Source organism: Cibotium barometz, chromosome 23, assembly GCF_041138505.1.
Source record: "Cibotium barometz isolate CiBa-2024 chromosome 23, ASM4113850v1, whole genome shotgun sequence".
Classification (NCBI taxonomy): Eukaryota; Viridiplantae; Streptophyta; class Polypodiopsida; order Cyatheales; family Cibotiaceae; genus Cibotium; species Cibotium barometz.
Genome location: NC_141068.1, coordinates 49,548,926 through 49,570,886, shown reverse-complemented (window position 1 = coordinate 49,570,886; position 21,961 = coordinate 49,548,926). Strand labels below are relative to the sequence as shown.

At 45.4% G+C, this 21,961-nt stretch overlaps 1 protein-coding gene across 3 annotated transcripts in view; it reads right to left on the bottom strand.

The window, feature by feature from the left end:
* Positions 1-227: 227 nt before the first annotated feature.
* LOC147626046 (SCY1-like protein 2 A) overlaps positions 228-21,961 on the bottom strand; it is a 104,821-nt gene continuing 83,087 nt past the window's right edge. For 2 of the 3 annotated variants that reach the window (XM_086817609.1, XM_086817610.1), the window contains 11 exons: positions 19,788-19,970; positions 15,345-15,471; positions 10,894-10,955; positions 6,655-6,741; positions 6,342-6,428; positions 6,151-6,264; positions 5,781-5,909; positions 5,598-5,660; positions 3,617-3,778; positions 3,276-3,394; positions 228-1,517 (listed from right to left, as the gene is read on the bottom strand). In XM_086817609.1, the coding sequence (XP_086673735.1) occupies positions 689-1,517; positions 3,276-3,394; positions 3,617-3,778; positions 5,598-5,660; positions 5,781-5,909; positions 6,151-6,264; positions 6,342-6,428; positions 6,655-6,741; positions 10,894-10,955; positions 15,345-15,471; positions 19,788-19,970 (1,962 nt within the window). In that variant the 3' untranslated portion in view covers positions 228-688. The remainder of the gene's footprint in view (positions 1,518-3,275; positions 3,395-3,616; positions 3,779-5,597; positions 5,661-5,780; positions 5,910-6,150; positions 6,265-6,341; positions 6,429-6,654; positions 6,742-10,893; positions 10,956-15,344; positions 15,472-19,787; positions 19,971-21,961) is intronic. The other variant, XM_086817611.1, reaches the window with a different exon arrangement.

Genomic DNA, 21,961 nt, shown 5'->3' with positions numbered 1-21,961 from the left:
CTCTCTTTTAGCCACGGAGTGGATCTAACAAGAGCGATACGTTGTGGCCGAGATGGCGCTTGCTGCGAGTGGCAACAAGTAATCAGGTGATTGGCTACACCTCACATCTGATGTAAAACACTTCAATGGGGAATGGCTTGCTTTGATGCTGTTGGTGTCCAACCCAACAACCCAACACACAATGCGGTGGTTGTAGATAGTTTAAGATGCTCTGTGATTAAAATGACAGAACAGAAGTAACTGAGAAGTTTTCTCATTCAGGACTAAAGTGAGTTGTTACAAGAGCCATGCTGCATAGACAGTCCAAAACCGTACGGTTACTGTGTTATCAGGCCCTTTCACTGCAAATTCCCATCATAACAGTAATAACAGAATGTCATTTTTAAGAATGCGATTCTATTTTACATCCACCTTAAGTGGAAATGCTACTTATACAAAAGCTTTCAAAGAAGGCTATGTAACATTCTCCAGAGGGTCTGTGGTCTCTCTCTCTTTTTTTTAAAAATGAAAATTTGAAGCACAGCTCCTCATTGATATGTCGGCACAGTAGTTCTACTCATTTGCAGAATCTTTCCATACGAACTTGCAGTCGGGAAATCTTTGCACAGACCCTGTGCAGGATCTCAGCTGTGATGGAGTCGTCACTGCATTAAAATCTACCATGTTGCAGGATGAGAACCATGGTTTTTTACAGTAAATCCATCAAAGGAGGCTGGCTTGAAGGTTTGCCACCACTGTTTTGAGGAGAACGAATAGGTCGTATTGGGTTCCGTCCCCTGCCTTTCCCGAGACCTGTAGGCGGAGGGGCCAGCCTTCGAGGTTGCGACTCAGATTGTGCCGTCCCTGGCGGTGCTAAGAGCACTCCTATGTCAATCTCGCTCTCCTGTTTGTTGCCAACAGTGGGCATGTTTCCCTTGTCACCACCATTTCTCATTGATAAACTTGTCAAAGCCGATAGATTACCACCGGCACCACTTGTGCTGCTACTATTGTGTGGGGGCCAATCAGCAAACGGATCAAACTCCTTGAGTGCAGGAATCGGCCCTACATTAATTGAGTGGCTACTTAAATCAGCTGTATTCCTGTTTCCAAACTCATTATGTTGTAAGCTGAGACTGGTAACAGAGTTTGTGGATTGAAATTTCGAAGGGAAAGCCTGGGAAGTGTTAGATACGGGTGGTGGCCACTCAAAGCTGGGGAATAGTGAGCCTGTTCTAGAAGATCCAGGAACACTTTGGGCAGAAGGAACGGTCACATTTCGTGCAGTCATTACATTCTTTGTAAGCCCTGGTAAGTTATCTGTAGATGAGGCTTTAGTTGGGATCACGGAGGCGGGACCAATCTTTGCCACCGAAGCCCAGTTATCCGTCTCCCATGTGTTGCCTCCCTTAGTTGCGGAGGAAGACCCGAGGCCATTTTCTGCAACCTTATAGCAATCTGCACTCTGCAAAGTTGCTTCAAATGATGCCGGACTATCAGCTTCATTTAGTGTGACACCGCGCTTTTCTTCGATTTTCCTGTCACACACAAGATATAAGCTAGGAGCATGTAAGCTCAAAGTTGCCAAATGTAAAAAAAACCACCACGAGTACAAAAGAGGAGAGGGCACCCTACCTCAAGTTCAGCACAAATAAATGGTTCCAGAGAGCACAAACAACTACTAGATTGCACAAAAAAGGCAGTTGCCCTTGAAACTCAGTCAAAATGCAGCAATGATAAGAAGTGGTAGCTTTTGGACGACAAACACTTGAGACTGATTATGACACCTCCATTTTCAAACCTAACCAGTTTTGGGGCAACTTATAGTCCCTTGAACTTGCTTCTAAGAGTAGGCAGAAAATTGCCATAATTACCATGTAAATTCTCTCAGCATGACAATAAAGAAAAGAATGTCCTTTCTTTTAGTCGTCACATCCTGCATACACTCGCATAACTGCAGAGGGTGTTCTCTCTAAGACAAACTATCCACTGCTATATGGATGTTACATCAGCAGCAGAAATGCACACAAAACTCAGGCTTTCTCCTTGACTGGCTTCTACTACCAAGTTTCCTGTTCATACTGGGATATGGAAACACAAGAGGAAGACCCTCCGGGGGACCGGTTTTTTTTTTCAATTTTTGGGAAAGGGGGAAGGGGGGAGGGGGGGGGGGGGGGGGGGAGGGGGGTGGGGAGGGGTGGGAAGACCCTCCGGGGGACGGGGTTTTTTTTTTCAATCTTTTGGAAAAGGGGGAAGAGAGAGAGAGAGAGAGAAAGAAAGAAAGTTGTATTAACGTCTTCAAAAGGCCAGAATGACCTATGAGACCAAAAGGTTACATCATATCCATGAGGTACATCATCTTGGGTACAAAATAGAGACATTAGGGATTACTAAGATTGTGTTACAAAAAAACTGGTAGACAGACAAAAAGGACAAAATAATGCTGCCTAGCTAAAGACCCATGGCTTTGGGCCTTGGGGCATGTGTACATCATGTAGGTGGTGTGTCCATGCCATCCACATCTACATCTATGAGGTGAGACACATCCATTGCTAGGGGGGGTGGTTCCGATACCGCTCAAGTATGTGCCAGATCTGGAGCTGCTGTGTCAAGGGTGTGCACCTAGGTGAGCGCGGACTTCAGGCCCTTCAGATTTGGAATGCTCTCTCAATGGTGACCCCTTGCTGATGGGTGTTTTGGGTAAGGCGTTGGTGGGGAGATTAAAAATATGCCTTTTACACCAAACCTGAAATGACAGGTGGTGCGGCAAGAAAAAGATCCCTGGGTCTGAGGCAAGCAGGCATAGGCTCCACCACTAGACCTGCAGCCTTCAAGCAATCCTAGTGGAGCATGCCCTGGCCACAGGAGATAGGGCCAGCGATAAGGCAGCCACCCCAAGAGACCTGTGGGCAACCAATCACAGGGGGAGAGATCTTCCTCGGACAATAGCTGTCCCAAAGCCTCTCCCAGAAGTCAGGAAGAGGGGGGGGGGGGGGGGGGGGGGGGGGGGGGGGGGGGGGGGGGGATATGCACCATCTAGCTCATAGACAAACTATGCTGCTCATTAAATGGATGGGCATCCAACAAATACTTAGTTCACCATCCAACTCAAAGATACTAAATCTAAGACAGAAACACCTAAAGATAGTCCAAATGTAAAGACCAAACATATCTTCAAGAGTTCAAGAGTTTAACATACAATAATTCATTTCCAAAGATTGTTTATTAATAAACAATTCGTTGGATTTTAAAACGGAGAAAGCATGAAATGAATAGTAGGGGCCATGAAGTACAACCTTAGGATCTCTTTAATGAAAAGCATGTACTTTGCAAATTGTTGAAGATTGAGCTGCTGAGCCACGAGCAATGGCGATAAAAGAGGAAGCAGGTGCTCCGCAGCAAACTCGACCCCATACTGCTCACAACACAACACACAATTAGTAACTGCAGCTGCACGTAGTTGTAATTTAGTTTCCAACTCATTGGATGTGCTAGTACAATATCTTCCACTGAGACGCCTAAGTAATAACTGCCCATTTTTCAGGGGAAAGAATTTAATAATTATCCATCTTTGCCCTAAAGAAGAAAATTTCAATTTCTACAGTACACTTAAACAACACAAAATAATAAAGAGAACCTGTTTGTAAACGGCACCAGCAATGCTCAGAGTGCACATGAGAGTTGGAGCAGAATGATCCACAGCAGTGCACCTCTTCAGTGTTTGAAGAACTTCGGAAACTGACACTTTATCGAGTCGATGCACAAGTTCTCCTAGGCACAAAAGTGCATTCACTCTTACCTAAATAAATAAACAAGTCTCCCTATTATCTCAAAGGATGTTTATCTTCCATGTCCAATAGAGGCAATTATATATAGTCACACACTGCATATACAAGGTACACGTTTTTGATTATGAAATTTGAAGTTTTTTTTTGGGTCAATTCTGTATATTCCTGCATGAGATACAGAGGCATTGAGAATCAAGATAGACTCATGAAAGGTGAGTAAAGATGAGATGACCAAAGCCAGACACCCCTCCAAGGGAGCACATGAAGAAAACTCATAAAGGTCTAGCATCCATCATATAACATTCGCATGCTCATTCACAACACATTTCCAGTTCATTTTTCATCCTTTCTTGTGACAGCTCTAGAATATAGGCATCCTATGTTTTTCCACATTGTTCACATTTTGTACCAATTCAGTCCCGTAGACCTCTCATTCTTGCATTTTGTTATATTTTCCCAAATTTAGGCTCTTTTCCACTCCCACTCCCACTCCCATAAAACATCAAATTCTTGCTCAGAACATGGAAAACCTACAGAAACATATGCCCTACAAGTTTACTTCATTCTAGGAGTACTGTCAGCTCAAAAAGCATCGATGTTATCCCAAAATGATTCCTCCCACGCCCCAAAAAGCACGCGCGCGCGCGCACACACACACACACACACACACAAAAGGGGGAATCAAAACAAATGGTCTCATATGTAAGGCTGATTTTGGAAGAAAAAAAACATTATCCTAGCAGCAGCAACCGTTGCTTAAAATTGGGGCCTCATATTCAAAACTGATTTTTGGAAAATTTGTGTGTTTTTCTAGAAGCAAACGTTGCTTTTGGTGTCAAGGCTAACCAGATGAGATCAATCTTGCTTGATTTGGAGCATTTTGGCCAGGCTCAATGCTACATCAGCAGAGTTTCAGAGACACTCACTTGAGCCATGATGAACAAACTTGATGTGGCCTTCAAGAGGCTTGGAGATGCCAAAACTGAAAGCGCGTTTGAAGTCGTCATGAGAAATAGTAGAGATGTACTCTTCATAGTCACAAGAAACATTCCGGTTTTAGGCATAGATCTATGTGAAGCCCGTTGTACCAGACACTAGCAACAATCCATAGAGTATGGGGATGAGGTGTAGGTTTCTTTCAATATGCCTATGATGGGTTTCCAGGTTTTCAAGGCACTTGACTTATGAGAATGGCATGCTGCATACAACATTTATAAAAAACAAGAGACATGAAATACCAGCATGGAACAAACATGTAGCAAGAGAGACACTTGGGCAGCCAACCCCAAACTCGGCAATTCATCACCAGTTCCTTAGGGCCTTCAAGTCTGCAAGGTGCTTGCAGTTTTGGAGGATTAACAAAATCAGTTTTTGCTCCATTCCCAACTGAACCGCCTGGTTTAGTGCAGAGAGAGAGAACTGTATTGCGTTTTCAGCTTTTCCCTTCTACTTTCGTTCTCATATCAGTGGGTATTAAGAACCAGTGCCAGGCATGGCCAACTACAACTTCTATATGAACTTAAAACTATCATATACAACACTCAGGCGTGTCTAAAACTACCGTATACAATCATCACCAGATGTCCTTCTACCACGTCAATATTTCTGTCTCATCCCTCCAATCCTTCACAGTAATACACACGTTAATAGAACATCACTTGAAGTGCTATCAATACCTAAAACATAAGAAGCTGTTCACTTAAAGGGAAGCCCCTTTCTCTCCTAGCATACTGTCAATCCTTCCACATAATGGTTCTCTAGTTTGTTTCCAGTAAACATCACTGAAAACTGAATTGAGCAAAACTTTTCATAAAGGAAGGTTTGGATTACCGCGGCAACCGTAGTTTTCAGAGCAAGGTTATGAAGCCGGGGTAATATAGTCTCTCTCACAACCTGCAAATGACAACAGTTCACATTCAGCATTATTGTAGTTGTTTAGTTAGTATCAGGCTTCAAAATATTTAAGCTGAACTCACGACAATGGGTAATAACACTGAAATGTCAAAAGGAGACCTGAAAATCCAGCTGCTTTGCTAGAGGTAAAGTGCATCGTAGGACTTCTTCTTGCATCCGTGCATCAGAGTCGTCATACGCACGGGCAAGCATCAGAACTACATTGGTTATAAGCTGATCAGAATTCACCTGTAAATTCATTGAAATTATGAACCTCTCAGAATATGCTTCTCTGAAGCCAACATACATCTGTCCCACTAGCAAAGTTAAGCTCATGCAACTAAGCATCAAAGGAAGGGATCAACAGGAGCCTTGAAGGACATAAGTTTGTTGAGTCAAGTAAGATTGAGAAAAAAGGAAATTTTTGACCCCTTTGTGTACCAATTTACACGCTTCAAGACAGAAACTCATGACACACTATCAAAATTACCTTATTTATAAGCAGTGAAGCATGCTTCACCAGTATCAAAAGGCTATCCCCTGTTGCCGAGCTCAACACAGGAGCCAGTGCGGGAAAGGTCAAAGTCTCAAAATCTGTTTTGTCCTGCAATAAGCCATGGAAACAGGTTTTTCCTTCTTCTTGTAATGCTTAAGATCTGTCTGGAAATCCAAGATGTGTACCTGTGACTTGGCAATGGTAAGTACCATTGGTAGAACAATTGGTTGCATTACAACATTCCGAAGCTCTGCACAGAGGGGCGGCAAGACCTACTTGATGGCATTGATGAAACCAATCAATAGCAAACAACACACTAAACTCGAATATCAGCTATATTCATTCCTGATTATAGTTTTTTTAATGCCATCATACCTTTCCTGATTTTACACAAAAAGAAATAAGAGAAAAGAGAAGTATCGCTCCCCTCAAACCACAAGTGGAATAGTTTTTATAAAGGACTTTTAGTGAAGGAAACAAAGGTGTGCAGCTCTTTACCTTGTAGCACAGCACACGAGCATCAAAACTCGTCCACATTCCTGACAATGCCTTAAGAAAATCTGACTTCTGCATGTTGTCTCTTTCCTAGAAGAAAAAAGGCTCTGGTATTCAGTGAATTAAGCAGGGTACAACCTCCAAGATTGCCCAAAAAAAAAGGCAAAAACTTCTATTAAGTAATAAAGAACAAGTACAAGACCACAGCTGAAAGGCGGAGATCCTCATCTCCTCATCATAGTGTGTAGGACAGCCGCAAGCCAAAATCAGGGGTTAGGGCATGGTGATGCCAAGAAAGTGCAGTGGGAGTCGATGAACAAGATCCTGTGATGCCACTCTCTCATGAGGATAGTGCACTTCGCTTGCACTGATCTGGACGGCCCCTTTATATGAGCCCAAGTGGCCATGAGAGTATTGGATGATATTTCCCCAAATAGTACAGATGCACTGGGTGTCATAAATCTGAATGCCCTATGCATCGAGCATTCCAGATCGGCCAAGCTGTGATGTTGTCGATAATCTCCCACCTCAAAGAAACTGTGTGGTCCAGACTGAGCAAACAAGCAATAGAGCCCCAAGTAATGTAGATAGTGCCTCTCCTCAACCTGCCTATAAGCTAAGCTATAGAGCTCCAAATCCTCTGAGCAACTTTGCAACCCCAAATATAATGTTGTACAGTCTCAAAAGCTATCAACATCTAGGGCAAGGGTGGAGCTCACCAAAGATAGTTCTCCCCTGATTAACAGGAATTCCGCCATGTAAAAACAGCCACAAGAAATGGGATATATGGTTCCTCCTATAAGAGTGCCAAAGTCGATGCCAAAATCTCTTTTGAATCAATGCAGTAATCTCAAAGCTTTCCCAGTGTGGCTTAAAGGTAGGAATCCTCTGAATCTACCCAAGTAGCAACAATCTGGCATTCGGTACAGTGTAACTGAATAAAGGAAAACTCTTGAATCCATTCCCACTCACTAGGATCCCAATGAAGAAGTTTGATGGGGCATCCACCATACAACCAAAGGCACTAATATCCTTGAGTCACAGACTCAGGGAAGGAGTCAACAGACCAATGATCCCCTGAGCGATCCACTACTCTCACAAGATGGATAACAGTGTCTTGAGTAATGCATCTCATCAATCTCCATCCTGCAAGGATAGTGTAGAATACAGTCTCCCTCCTAATCCTGGTCCAGCATGGCTTGTACCTGTATTCGTAAGCCTGTCCTAGAGAGAGCACCCCATATGGGGTGATACTCATCATGGAACGTGCCACTGAGCCACTCATGAGAGATCAATTTGCTCAATCCTCCTGTGACTCCCTCTGCGATGTTGAGTGGAGGGTTCTCTTTGATCCATAGGAAGACTTTTAAGAATCTTCCAAGATCCAACTGTCAATGCGCACCTCTCCCAGACTGGCCACTGCATGTAACAAGAAGCACCCAAGGTCATCTCTAGTAAGATCATTCGACATGATGGGCTGTCAGTCTCCCTCTTCCTCTTATCTCGGAAGCCTCTGCCTCAATAAAGGTCTCATCCTGCGCCAAGCTCTCGTACAACTGACAGACGTGGGGAAGAGGGTGCTCCATAGAATGCCTCTGAAAAAAAAGCATGCACTAGGCATCCAATCTCTACCAACACGGGGCGTACACCTGGAGATCTAATAGAGAAAGAAGTTCTTCTATTAACACCCAACGGATCTCCTACACAAAAAACACAAAGTACAAACCACCTAAGAGGGGTGCAAGCTAGCTCACCTCCCAACCGTATGTTCTATGCTTCGAACCACCCCCAAGCCAGGAGCTAAGGTCTGACTCCCATAGATCCATGCCAATCCTTCACTTATATAGTGTTCACTGCTGCTATAAATAACCAGACTGTTATAAATAGTTAGTACACATGGATTATTAATAATGAATGCCCTTAGCCACCTTTATTAGCATGCTTTCTCTTGATCCCAAGGTTCCCCTAACCCTACCAGATTAGGTCACTAATCCCTAGGATTAGTACTAGGTACATAACATACTGGTGTTGTATCAATAATAACCAAGGATGAGTACAGGGTACGTAACACTTCCAAGGCTTAGTGCTTGGGAGAGAGCCTCTGACCACTAACTTGCAAGGCAGGACTCTACACTAGATATTCTGATCTATAATATTCAGCCCTCCCCGGCTTGGAGCAAATGCTAGTGTCCCATGCGACTCCGTCTCGTGCGTCAACTGTGACATCAAAACCTGAGGAGAGGAAATTGCAGCCCACTCTCCACAGCTGGCCAATGCATCTTCATGAAAAGCTCCAGCAAGAGGCAATAAACCAAACCGAGGCAAGCGGTACTTGGTTAACCACCAAAGCTCTAGAGGCCAAGTGCAATTTTCTAGATTTTCAACAAAGTTGCTTCTTTCTAATGCTCATAATTACTTGTGCAAACTGATGTGTAGGGGATATATCAATCCCAAAGTGACATCCCAAGTATTTTGCATTCTGCCTCTTTCAATCCAAGTTCTGCACCCTAGTTGATTCTCTGCAAGTCACTAATCCAAAAGCCCACCAACTTATGCCCATTCACAAGAGCTCCAACCGCTAAACAAAACTCCTGGAGGGCAAAGAGCATAGATAGATGTGAGAGGCCTCGACATACAAAGCAGTGTCATTTGCAAGCTCGGAGTCTACTATCACCTACTCTCAGCATCAGGGTGCTCATAGCCTCAGCAACTATGAGATATAGCAAAGGGGCTTGAGGGCATCCTGACGTACAGAATGGGAGATCTGAAAGTCCTCTCCTCTGTCACCACATGCAAGTATACAGCCGTGAGCATCTCTATATAAGCTCTAATCCAATTTCGAGAGAATCCCATGTGTCTTAAGGGTAATACGGTTGAGCATCCGGCAGTTAGAAGAGGTGGACATGAGGGTGTGGTACAGCCTCTTGAGAGAGCTCCTTGGGAGAGGTTCATCCTCACTATCCATGGCAGGGACTGTTGGATTGAGGATGACATACACAGGAAGCTTTCCTCCCTCCTTTACACTTGGTTTACCTGGAGAATAGATCCGAGACGTATTTATGCCTGCCTAGACTGCTTCTATGTTGATGATTGGGTTTCTTGATAGCAGGATATATTTGCATTGCAGCTGGCACGTCTAAATCCAACCAACCACCGTCCAGTGGTTCTGAGCATCAGAGATCCTGGGTAACATGGCTCTTCACCCCGTGTGCGCAGTCCTGTGCACTGTTACTCGGATGTCAAGCTCTCCCACCAGGTGATTTGGCATATTTGGGGATCTCTAGACTTTTCTGGTGGTCCACAAGGTGTGGCTTATGCATTACAGCTGATCAGTGACTTCTATCACCAGGTGGCTTTGATGAGGAGACAAGAGGTTATTGATCTTGAGAGGGCCATTAGGTGCAGGTTAGCAGCACTTCAGAGGAAGCATGAAAAACAACCTGATGCCTTCTGATCTCCGGCACTCTTTGCACTGTTAGGGCTGAGTTGCAGCATTCCATGGAACAAAAGGCAGAGTATTGTTATCATGCTTAGGAGTCCTTTTGGGTTCAGATGATGGGAAAATGTAATAAACGCTTCTTTGCTACTCATGTTCCTCTTAGCAAAGGTGTTTTTCACTGCCAAGCCTCTCTCTCCTGAGAGAGAGAGAGCACAGCAGACAGTTTGGGCCACCTTACCACAGCTGATCACAGAAGAGATGAGGATCTCTCTTGATGCTTTGCTTTCTGTTGATAAGATGAGACAGGCACTCCTTGTACTCCCCCACAGTAAGTGTCCTGGAGATGATGGCTTATCGCCCTCCTCCTCCTCTACCTTCTGGGATGATTTCAGGGCACAAATCACTATGGCCTCTAGGAGATGTGGAAAACAAGGAATATGCATGCCTTCTTCAAGGCTAGCTTTCTTGAAGCCAGAATTTCAGCTTAGCCACCTATTCATCCACATTTATCATTGCTGTATTCTAGCTAAATTGTTCTGAGACAAATACATACTAAAAAATATACATGAAAGAATGCCTCAGGAGATGATAGTACGACTTATGATCAGCCAGCTACAGTAGCTAGCTACACAATATAAGCAGGCTTGAGATAGGAATAGTGTTACAAGAACGTAATCCACAGATTTAACTGCAAGCAGTTATAAGTTTCTGTAACTTCTCAATTGAGATTTAACTCCACAACACTCTAACATACTGCTACGTCAAATCAAGTGATGAAATAATGGGTGAAAAACAAGGCATACTAGCATGTGGTCCAAGAATCTGATAGCTCGCAACCTAGTATCATCACGAAAGAAAGAAGAACCTGCATAGGCCATCATATATTGAATAAGGGATAGACCAACAATCCAATAAGACATCCTTTATAAAGTACAAGAGAAAAATCAGACAAGTGAGATTCCATGAAAAACATTTTCATATAACTGCATATCCACAATGTAAGACTTGAAATAGTGTACAAGGCTATAACAAGAGTATTATCTTCTTTGTAAGGAGCCATTAAAGTCACTATGTGATATTGGGAGGTTAAAATGTAAACTCTTCAAACCCACACATGTGCTCTGCCCATATCTTTTTCCAACACAATGATCCCTTCACTCTCAATCCATATTCCCCATGCACTGTTCTTCCCCCACAAAGTGGCATAAAGATAAAGTGAGCTCATTGAAGGTACTTAAAGAATCTTAAAGAACCCAAATCATCAAAAGCACTATCAAAACCCACCATTTAAAATTAAAAAAAGGAGTACATGGAGGATCATCACATGAAGTGGAAGTTGTCAAGGATAGTCTCTGTCTCAAGTTTACGGCTACAGCTTACTAGGGCCAGAGTCATCCACATAGCTGTGTGTTATTTTGCACCAAGCCACTCCCCTTAGACCGCACAACATGGCTAGTCACCGCACTTACCATTATTATGGAGTTCTCATAGCTACGGGAAGTTCTCCTACAAGAATCCAATGCTAGGACAAGGAGTCACCAGGTCCCACTACTTGATCCGGATGACCCTATCAAACTACGGGAGCTGGGCATCACTGACAAGGGGTTACACAAATCATCACAAGACCGTGAGGAGAGATTTCCTAGAGCTGGGAGCTACACATGGTCTTGTTATCTACAACAGGATGTCCTCTTCCGACACCCGCCCCGGGGGGGGGGGGGGGGGGGGGGTCAGCCACTCCTGAGGAATAGCTGAGTCTATGTCAATGTTGAGCCTGTCTCTACCCCGGATCCCTGTCAAGCCTCTCTCCTGCACCTCTTGAGGTAGCTGTCTGTGTGCAATTCAATCTCCGAGAGACCTGGCTGGTCCCATGCTCAAGGCGCCTCAAGAAATATGCGGTCGGGCCCCTAGCATGTGGCCACTGGGTAAACGGATCAGGGAGTTCCAAACCAAAGGCTACCGAAGTTACTCCTCTAAGGCAACTGGAACACACTGTCTGAGAGCTGGCCTGAGATGATCCTAAGCACGAAGTAGACTGGCTGCGAATTTGTCCTCAAAGGCTGGGCTAAAACCACGGGCTCGCATCTCTGTGAAAATCCATCTAGTACTCTGTGGCCACAAGCCCCCAAGGCACAGAGTGCGGGCTGAAATCCAGGCCAAGAGGAAGTCCTCCCAAGGCTCACCACCGGGTAGGAGTCCTCTGACAATCAACTTGCCCAGCAAGGCACGGCTCTATATAGCGGGACCAATGAGGCCAAGCCCCCCTCTCCTACGTGGCTGAATGATCACTCTCCATGCCACCTTGGCCCTAGCTGGCCGCCCATCACTTCCGGCCCACAAGAAGTTCCAGATCAAACGCTGTACCTAGCCAATACATGCCCGAGAAAAGACCCAACACGAAGTGATGTACCACATGGTGGCAAGCAGTACCTAGTTCGCCCACCACCACTCTGCCCGCTATAAGGATAGCTTCGTCGAGCTCCGGTATGAAAGCTTCTTCCGAATACTCAGAAGAAGCGGAGCAAGCTGTTGCTCGAGAGGGATGTCAATGCCAACCTGGCAACCGAGGTAGCGAACTGGAGTGCCCCATTGGAAAGCCTCAATTGGTCGCCACCAAGTCACGGCGGGTGCTGACCCTACCCAAAAACCACACTTGTGCCAGTTGATCTGCGCTCCAGATGCATGGCAGATAATCTCGATCGCACGAATCACTGGAGACTCCCAAAATCTCCTGCAAGGTAGGCCGCTGTGTCGTCTGCAAACTCTGAGTCCAGCAGCTCCTCCTGCGTGCGGAGGGGAAGGTGCAATCCCTAAAGTCTGGTCTCCTGGGCGGAGAGAAAACTACTCATGGCCTTTGCGACAAATAGAAAGAGGTACGGTGCCAAAGGACAGCCCTATCGAACTGAGCGGGAAAGGGGGAATCTGTCACCTCGGGCTCCCTAAATGAGAACCTGGCTGTGTGATGCTGAATATAAAGTCCTGAGACTCCACGAATCCACTCCATGGGGAATCCCATCCGGATCATAGTGCCCTCCAGAAAGCTCCAATCCACCGTGTCATAAGCTTTCTCAAAGTCTAGGAGTAGCACAGTGAGGTCCTACTACCGCATCCTGGCCGAAGTTGTGGCCTCCCAATGAGATCTCATGGAAGAAGCTTCCTTCAATGAGATTATGACCATGGACTCCATGGAGGAAAGGCTGTCAAAGGGATTGATTCATTTGGAATAACCACACAGGTGGAGGAAAGGCTGTCAAAGGGATTGATTCATTTGGAATAACCACACAGGTGGTCTGTAATGCCAAGTGGGATCACCACCTCTATCAGTGAGAAAAGGGCCATGCCGCCAGAGACTAGGAAAGCTTCCCACTGCTTCCACATGCGGTCAAAGAGCCAACCTGCAACTTCCCCCACTAGCCGAGGGTATGGATGATGTCAAGACAAATGCTCCTGATGGACTCCGCAAGCGGAGTGCCCATACCCTCCATGGCTACGCTTCATCTAGCTCGCCATATGGGCTAGGCTGCAATGCTATTGCAAATCTCCCATCTCTGGCATGAGGCCGGTCTCCAGTGGTCAGTAGATGGGGCTCTGACTGGTACTGCCAAATGCGGAGGTGAGAAACCTGAAGGGCTAGTCCCCCCACCATCCTCCTCATAAGCCCTAAAAACCTCAACCTCTATGGCCCAAGCGATGGTGCCCCATGTAATGATCCGGGTCGAGGCCCTGTCCATCGTGAAGATGCAGAGAATCCACTGCCAAACCTACTGAGCCTTTGGGCAATCCCAAAGACAATGTCGCTAAGACTCCCAAGGGTGGCCGCACCTCATGCAAGCTGCTCGTCGACCTCCAATGGCCAACCACGTGCCAACCGCCAAGTACCTGTGTGCCATCAACCAAAGGAAGAGGGTGATCTTTCGAGGCCGGAAATTATCCTAGAGCCTCTTCCAAAAACCTGACAGGAAATGCTAGGAGAGGCCCTGTGACTACCAATGTACTGCTGTTGCCGGGGTGCCATCTAACTTTGGCATCTAAATCTTGCGGCCTAGCCGCGCTATATATGCAAAAAAGGAGGAATCCAGAGTCTCCCCCGGATCAGCAGGATCACGCCAAGTCCACTCTCCCACGTCCCACTAGAGGCGAGTGAGAGGTTGGCTTTCCCATATCCATAGCCGCTAGAATCTCTCCCTGGCCACCTTCGCCAACGGGGGGGGATCTATGTGCCACTAACGTGACTGAAATCCAATCACCCTCACCCGCTGTAAGGTGCAAGTTGCAACCTTTGAAATCCTCCAAGGGGGACTCGGATCTCTCTAATCTACCATGGGGACCAATAGGAAAAGCGAGCAAACCAATGCCCTCATCTGCTCCGTGGACTGCCAAAAGAATATCATGCCTAGTAAACACGCCTAGCCACAGTGGGGGGGTCGGGTCTGGGATAGGTGTCAACCACACTCCTGAGGAATAGCAGAGTCGATGTCGATGTCGAGCTTGTCTCTACCCCGGATCCCTGCCAAGCCTCTCTCTTGAACCTTTGGGGGTAACTGCCTGTGTGTAAGCCAATCTCCAAGGGACTGGCAGCTCCTATGCTCAACGCGCCCCATGATACATGAGGTCGAGCCCCCAACATGTCGCCACTGGGTAAACGGATCAAGGGGTTTCGGATCAATGGTTGCCGAAGACGCTCCTCTGAGGTAACCGGAGCTAGCTACCTAAGGGCAAGCTCGGAGTAAACTGGCTGCAAATCCATCCTCAAAAGTTGGGCTAAATCCATGGGCCCGAATCTCTGCGAAGATCCATCTGGTACTCTGCGGCCAAGGGCCCCCTAGACTCAGGGTGCAGGCTGAAATCTGGGCCAAGAGAAAGTCCTAATGCTCAGAAGAAGAGGGGCAAGCTACTGCTCTGGAGAGACCGATGCTCACTTGACACCGAAGATAGTGAACTGGAGTGCCCCTCCAGATCCACTAGGAAGCCTTTTTCCTTGAAATCCTTGAGGTATTGAAACCTTGGTCTGTTTTTGACTAGCCAGAGTATTCTGCACCTACTTGCAGGCTGCAACCTTACAGTTTTGTGCACAAGAATTATAGGAAACTATGGCTTTTCAAGCCCTATACATCAATAAAAGACCACAAGCAAACATACTACACTATCCATTCACACACTTCAAAACGAATGTAGGCACTTCAGCTTCATGTAGAGTGTAAATGCAAACAGATCAGAGCATGATCATCTAGGAGAATGAAAAACCTGCACAAACCTGTGAAATCCAAGGCACTTGGGCGAGAGAGTTCATCCAAGCTCAGCATGCGTTGTAAATCAGGAGCCAGCTCGGCTGGTATATCTGAAAAGCTTTCACTCCTGAGATATGTAACCTTGCTGGTATACTGCCATCCATAGCATTTTTCCAAATGGTGCTCTTAGACTAGATACCCAAGCATTAACGCAACCCATGATGAGCAAATAATTTGATTAATATAAGACACTAAAAAATTTGTAAAAGTTTGAAAAACTAAAAATCTGTCATCTCACAAATTATAATGTAGCCTCCCCAGAGCCGGCGTTTCAGTCGCCTGTTTGCCGGATTTCCGCCGCTTGTTAGCTGCCCTGTTTGCTCCTCCACCACCGTCTGTTGGCTGCCTCCTCCATCAGCACCTCCTTTCAGCCGTCTTCTTTAGGGGGGCTGGGGGTGTTGCCTCCATTTGAAGAACCGCCACCTCCTCCTTTTTAGTGAATAAGTCTTGGACAGCCATACACCACTATCCATATCTCTTCCACAAGTTCTTTGAGGGATTTTTGTGAGCAACATAGACTTGGTCATATCTTGGTACTAGCCCGGTGTAAGTCTCTTGTGGGTCATCGTTGTGGTGCGCTCGACATCAGTTATCTTGTGCCTCGACATCGACTTCAACCCGACCTCGACATCGGCACTTTTTGTTTGATATTGTATTCATTTGTTGTATTGGTCCTGGCTTGGAAAAGCCTGTGAATTGTTCCTGAAATAAATTCCTGAAGAGGGGGCAGGCCTGTTCCCCGCTCAACGTGGTGTACTGTGTGAAACTCCTATCTCCCATCTCTCTCTCCCCCTTCTCTCTCTCTATCTCTTGTACACGTGGTTTATTCTGTCACTGCACGCCCCGCTAGGCTTACAGTGGTATCAGAGTGGGTTTTCTCTTGAAGAAATCTTTTTTTGGGGTGACAGAACCATGTCAAGAATTGAGGAAGACCAAGGGCCTCAAGAAGGGAACGACTACGAAGCCAACACAGAACTTCTGGAAGGGAACCAAGGTCACCAATCCGTCTCTCATGAGACCGCAGTCAAGACATCAGCTGAATATCGAGACTTTGAAAAGTTCAAAAAGTTATCTTCAAGAAGAGAAATTCCTAGCTTGGAGAGCCAAGAAGAAACAAGACTACAGCGGAGCTCAGATGTTCGAAGACTTTATCAAAGACCAGACCACCGAAGCTGAAGGTGAGGAAGCCGCTAAAGCATACTTACGAGGAAAAGGGGTTACCTTTAGAGAAGAACCCAGAGCCACCTGATCCATCACTCATGGAGGACTGAGAGAAGCTACCCCCAGACTTGCCTTATCAGATGCAACCGCTTCTCGCCTAGCAAAAGAGAAGAAGGCAAAGGAGCCTTCAAGCGGCAAAGTGGACTTCAAGCCGGGAGAGAAAAGCGTGAAGTTTGATACCTTTTATGGAAAACGAGACACTCAGAAAGCTCTATCCTTCATCAAACAGTTTGATGCCGCCTTTGGAAGAGAGGACTTCTCCGAAAAGTCCAAACTCCGCACGGTCCATATACACTTGAAAGATGCCGCCTTGCATTGGTGGCTAAAAGTGGTCCAAGAAGGAACCGAACCTACTTCATGGGCTGATTTCAAAACCATGTTCAACAAGAAGTTCCTTCCTGCAACCTTCGAGGTAAATGTACAGAAGGAATGGGATGAGGTAAAATTCTCCTATTCCAGCATTGATGGAAATGTGAAAGTTTGTCAATGGATTGCAACCAAAGCTTTATCAAGCAGTCTATATGACGGGACTTAAAACCTTGGAAGAAGCCCAAGACAAAGTCTTGCAAGCCCAAGCTCTATATATGCCTTGGATGGTGGGCAAATTAAAGAATGAGAATCGAGACTCATCTCAAAGAAAGAAGTTTAGAGACCGATCCCCATCAAGAACCAAGTCACAAGAAAAGAACAATAGGAGTGAGGACAAACCCCCACTCTTTCGAAGAAAATTGTCCCTCAAGCAACTCGAAGAATATACCAAAGACGGGAAGTGTGTCCAATGTGGAAAAGGGACACTTGGCTACAAATTGTCCCAACCTGACAGATCAAGAAGCTAAAGAGACTAGAAGATCATCAGATTGACATCCTGCCAGGAAGTTATAGGAGCAGTTTTGTATCATGAGGGCTATGTTGTGGCTTATGACAGTTTTAGATGAGGATCTCTAGGATTATAATGGAACATATTTTTGTGACTTTTTGTTATCAAGAAAGATTTAAGAGCGAGGGATTGTATCTCTAAACCCTCTTCATTATATATATATATATATATATATATATATATATATATATATATATATATATATATATATATATATATATAACTGAAATTGATCATTATAATGATTATTTGGACATGCTCTAGTTTGGGTGGCAACGATGCCAGAAAGCCCAAGGAGCAAGATTTGAATATGGACGGCGACGATGCCAGAAAGCGATTTGTATATGGGAGGCAACGATGCCAAATGACCCATTGAACGCCAATGATGCCACATGTATGAGATTTCGCAGTCCGGCGGTCATTGCAACCAGATGGTCCAGATGAGAACACATGGAAACAAGGTTCCAAATGTTGGCATTGGAAAAAGCACTCGTCTCGGTCAAAAAGCAAGAAAAGGCAAAAGTCAAACTTTGTTGACTAAAAAGCCGAGAGCACCGTTGGAAAGAGGACATCAAACTGGGTCAAAAAGCTAAAAGCCGTGTTTTCAAAAAGCTGCTCCAAGGCCAAAAAGCAGGGCCCTGAAGATTGTAAAAGCAAATCAAGAACTTTGACTATTATTAATAGTTAATAAAACAAAAGCAAGAAGGCAAAGCAAAAGTAAAGTGTGGCAAAAGCATGGTCCCCCATCAAGTATATAAGAAGCTTGTACCCAAATGGTGGAGCATAGAAACTTTTGGAGCTTGACCTTGTGGAGACCAAGAGGAGTCTTGAGCAACGTCACCATCCTCCCTCTCTACTTCCTAAGCACCATCCAAAATCCCCCATCTGGCTCTCAACTCAAGAGTCACATACTAGCTCGCAATGAGAGATCATCAGCACCATAGCCGTGTGGCACATCTCCATAGCCGTGTGGCACATTTGGCAAGCCCACTACAGCGAGGCCATCGATGCCTTGATTCCTCCTCCCCCCCCCACAAAGTTGAGTTCATCCATTCTATTTGGATGGATCTCATACACACCCTCCCAAGACCATTCTAAGTGCTTGACCGGTGAGTTAGAGCACGTGGAGCAGCAGTGTGAGGCTTTCTTTCGTGCCTGGACTCAGAGCCTTCCTATCTGGGGAGAACAGTGGAGTTTCTCGGCACTACAGCCATAGCGTGGCTTTGTTCTCCCCTTCAGTCGTAGCCTCCCTCCGCTAGAGCGGCCAGCTGAGGAGGGACCCCTTTCCTTGTATAAATATTTGTACTACTTTCTCGCATTGTTGTATTCAGCCGTACGGCTGGTTTTTCATTATAACTAATAGAAGGATCTTTCTTATGCAGGGGGGAGGGGGAAGGGGGGGCGGGGGAGTCAGGCAGAATCTGCAAGTAGGATGTTGGAAGCTCAAGAGTCAACTCATTTAAGGTTGTGGTCATTTCCATCGACTTTGGTGGAATCCTATTAAATGTCTAACAGGCCCAGCGTAGCACCATGGTATATGCCTGATACTATGCTTAAGCCTTAGACTAGGAGGAAATAAGTTTTTGCATATGCATATTCCCCCGAGCTAGCGTAACAATAATGTCACGTGCACCCTGCATTGGGGTACACAGTGACACACTAGCATGATCATCAATGAAACATTTTGTACACAAGTGGCCTAGTAGAACTTTACAGGTTTGCATTTGTGCCAGCCAAATGGCCAGCCCATAGTGTTATCAGCCTGTCGAAGGGCTGTTCACAGCCCTGGATAGCAGACCAGGCCAGCCAACAGGCAACTGGGGCCAGCATGCTCCAGTCGGCCAGCATTTGCAGCAGGCCAACAGCCTAACTGGGTATGTGCAGCAGTCAGCCAGCTTAAAGAATCAGCAGCAGCCAGTTAAATGACTAGAAAGCATGAACATATCAACGCTCAGCATTTAATGCTGATTAATAGCATTATATGCTATTTTCAGCACTATTTATCCAACAGGGAACTGGCCAACAGCATCTGCTGGCCGTCCTGCTCCTGGAGGACATATAAAATCATGCGCAGCAGTTCCCATAATTCATTCATCATTCAGCAATATTCAGCCAACATATGTGCAGTCCTACAGCTATCTGGACTTGCATCAGTGGCCCAAAAGAGTCTTCGGCAGGGCCTCGGCCGACATATGGTCTTCCTCATCCTTGCATTGGGCATTCATATCGCTTGTTTTCTTAAGCATCGTACAGCATTCTCCAAAGAATAATATTATGACTCATTCATGTAAAGACAAGCATTCAAACTTACAGTTTTCAAGTTATTCTTTGCATCAATAAGAGGATGTCGTGCTAATAGATGATAAGAAAGACATCCAAGACTGTACATATCTGAAGATGTGCGAGCAAAAGATCCACCACTTCGTATAAGCTCAGGAGCTGTATAGTTCAAAGGAGGCTGCAGTGGTAAAAGCAAGTCATCTGAGTCATATTCCTGTCAATATTTCAAAACAAATCAAAGTGAGATCCTTGAAGGCATGCGTTTTACGTTGAAAGGTAACTCTCCATGACGAGAAGCCTTACAGATCACCTCTATGTTTTTTCTCTTTGAATTTCCATGTTATGCACACACTTAAATGCACCACAATAAAACCATTCTTTCTCAATGACATTAATGCGTTTTTTAAACTGACTTTTGAAAAACTTTTATACAGAAAAGCACTCTGAAAAAGTATCCTTCCTCCTCCATTGTGTTCTCAAAGATTACACTCACTAGAACCAACTTGGGAAGGCTGCCATTGTGACATTGTGACAAATCTGAAAAGTTGATTATTTAAATACTTTCATAAACTAACTTGCATGTTAACAAGAATGAGAGAGGAGGGCCTTCTAAATTCTCTTGCTGCCTAGAATCACAAGATGTACACATACACGCAGTACCTCTTTAATCCTTTTCTCAAAACCAGCCAAAGGTTAGAACGTCACTCTGCCCTAGTTTAAGCTCATCATAATTACGAAGCTTCTCTATGCTTCTGTGACAACTTGTTAACTGTGTTTTCCCTAGTATTATCACGTGCACAGCCATGGACATGGGTAATCTCAGCATATATTCAGTAATCCCTGATTTAGGCATCATTCTAAGAGTAGATTAGGGTTCTAACATGCTCATGAAGGGGAGCAGTAGAAGGTTCACAAGGTACAGCCAGGTCTCAGCCATGAACCAGCCCACATTCAGTTTTGGCCATCGTTTGGGTGGTTCTATGGCCCCTATAGCAGTACATAGGTCATGGGCAACATCAAGGGCTGGCCGACCAGCATATTCGGCATATATATGTATTTATCTCAGTCGTGGACATCATGCACAGGACGACAGCATAATACTGGCCGACTTCCTCCAAAAGAGCCTGCTATCTTGTTCCCTCAAGGAGCCGGGTCATTAGGCAGTCATAGAAGTCCATAGGGTAGCATATTCAGCATATATATGTATTTATCTCAGTCGTGGACATCATGCACAGGACAACAGCATAATACTGGCCGACTTCCTCCAAAAGAGCCTGCTATCTTGTTCCCTCAAGGAGCCGGGTCATTAGGCAGTCATAGAAGTCCATAGGGCAGCGTGCAGAAGGTCTAAGTCCCTATTTTGGGCAGGCCGAAGGCCTCATGAATTTGTTAAGGCATATATCTTTTTGTACCTCATGAATTTGTAAAGGCATATATCTTTTTGTACCTTATCAATATGCTGAATACACCTTTCATCTCTCTCTTCTCTCTTTGTCTTATCTTTGCGTTAAGCATCAGCATGTTCCTCAGTAAGTAGGCTTAGGGCTGAGGATCAAGTAAGCAAGGCTTCCACGCATGCAACGTTGGTATTAGAGCATTCAGGCTCAGACCTCTAAGTTGTCTTGGTGGGAAGGTGCACAGAATCCATAGCAGGATACAGCAAAAGTAGCATTATGAGGTGGTCTGCAACAACAGGCAAAGCCAAAGGAAAGCATTCTCTGGGAGTGTGTGCTTAAAGGAGGACACCAGTTAAATCTCAAATCAGTTCCCAAGACAAAGCAACAGGCATGATCATTCTCACCACGAGACCATAGCTGTGTTAAGGGAAAGGGATTACAAGCATGGGGACAAAAGTGGAACAGATGCACTTCTTTTTTTTTTCGAGAAAAAGATCCTTCTATTAGTTAATAAATAACCAGACACGAAGGGCTAAATACAACCCCGAAAGGCTAGAATCCTAGATACAAACTCGCCTCCATATACGGGGCGGGGATAAGAGAATCAAAGTTGCAGAAAGATGCACTTCTCCTCCGGCTGGCCACTCTATCAGCAGAAGGCTATCTCAAAGGGGGATCACCACCTATATTTGTGAGAAAAGGGTCAGGCCACCAGAGCCACAATAAAAGTTTCCGTCGCTTCCGCATGCGGTCAGAGCCACCCTACAACTTCTCCCACAACCGTGAAGGGTATGAATGATGTCAAGCC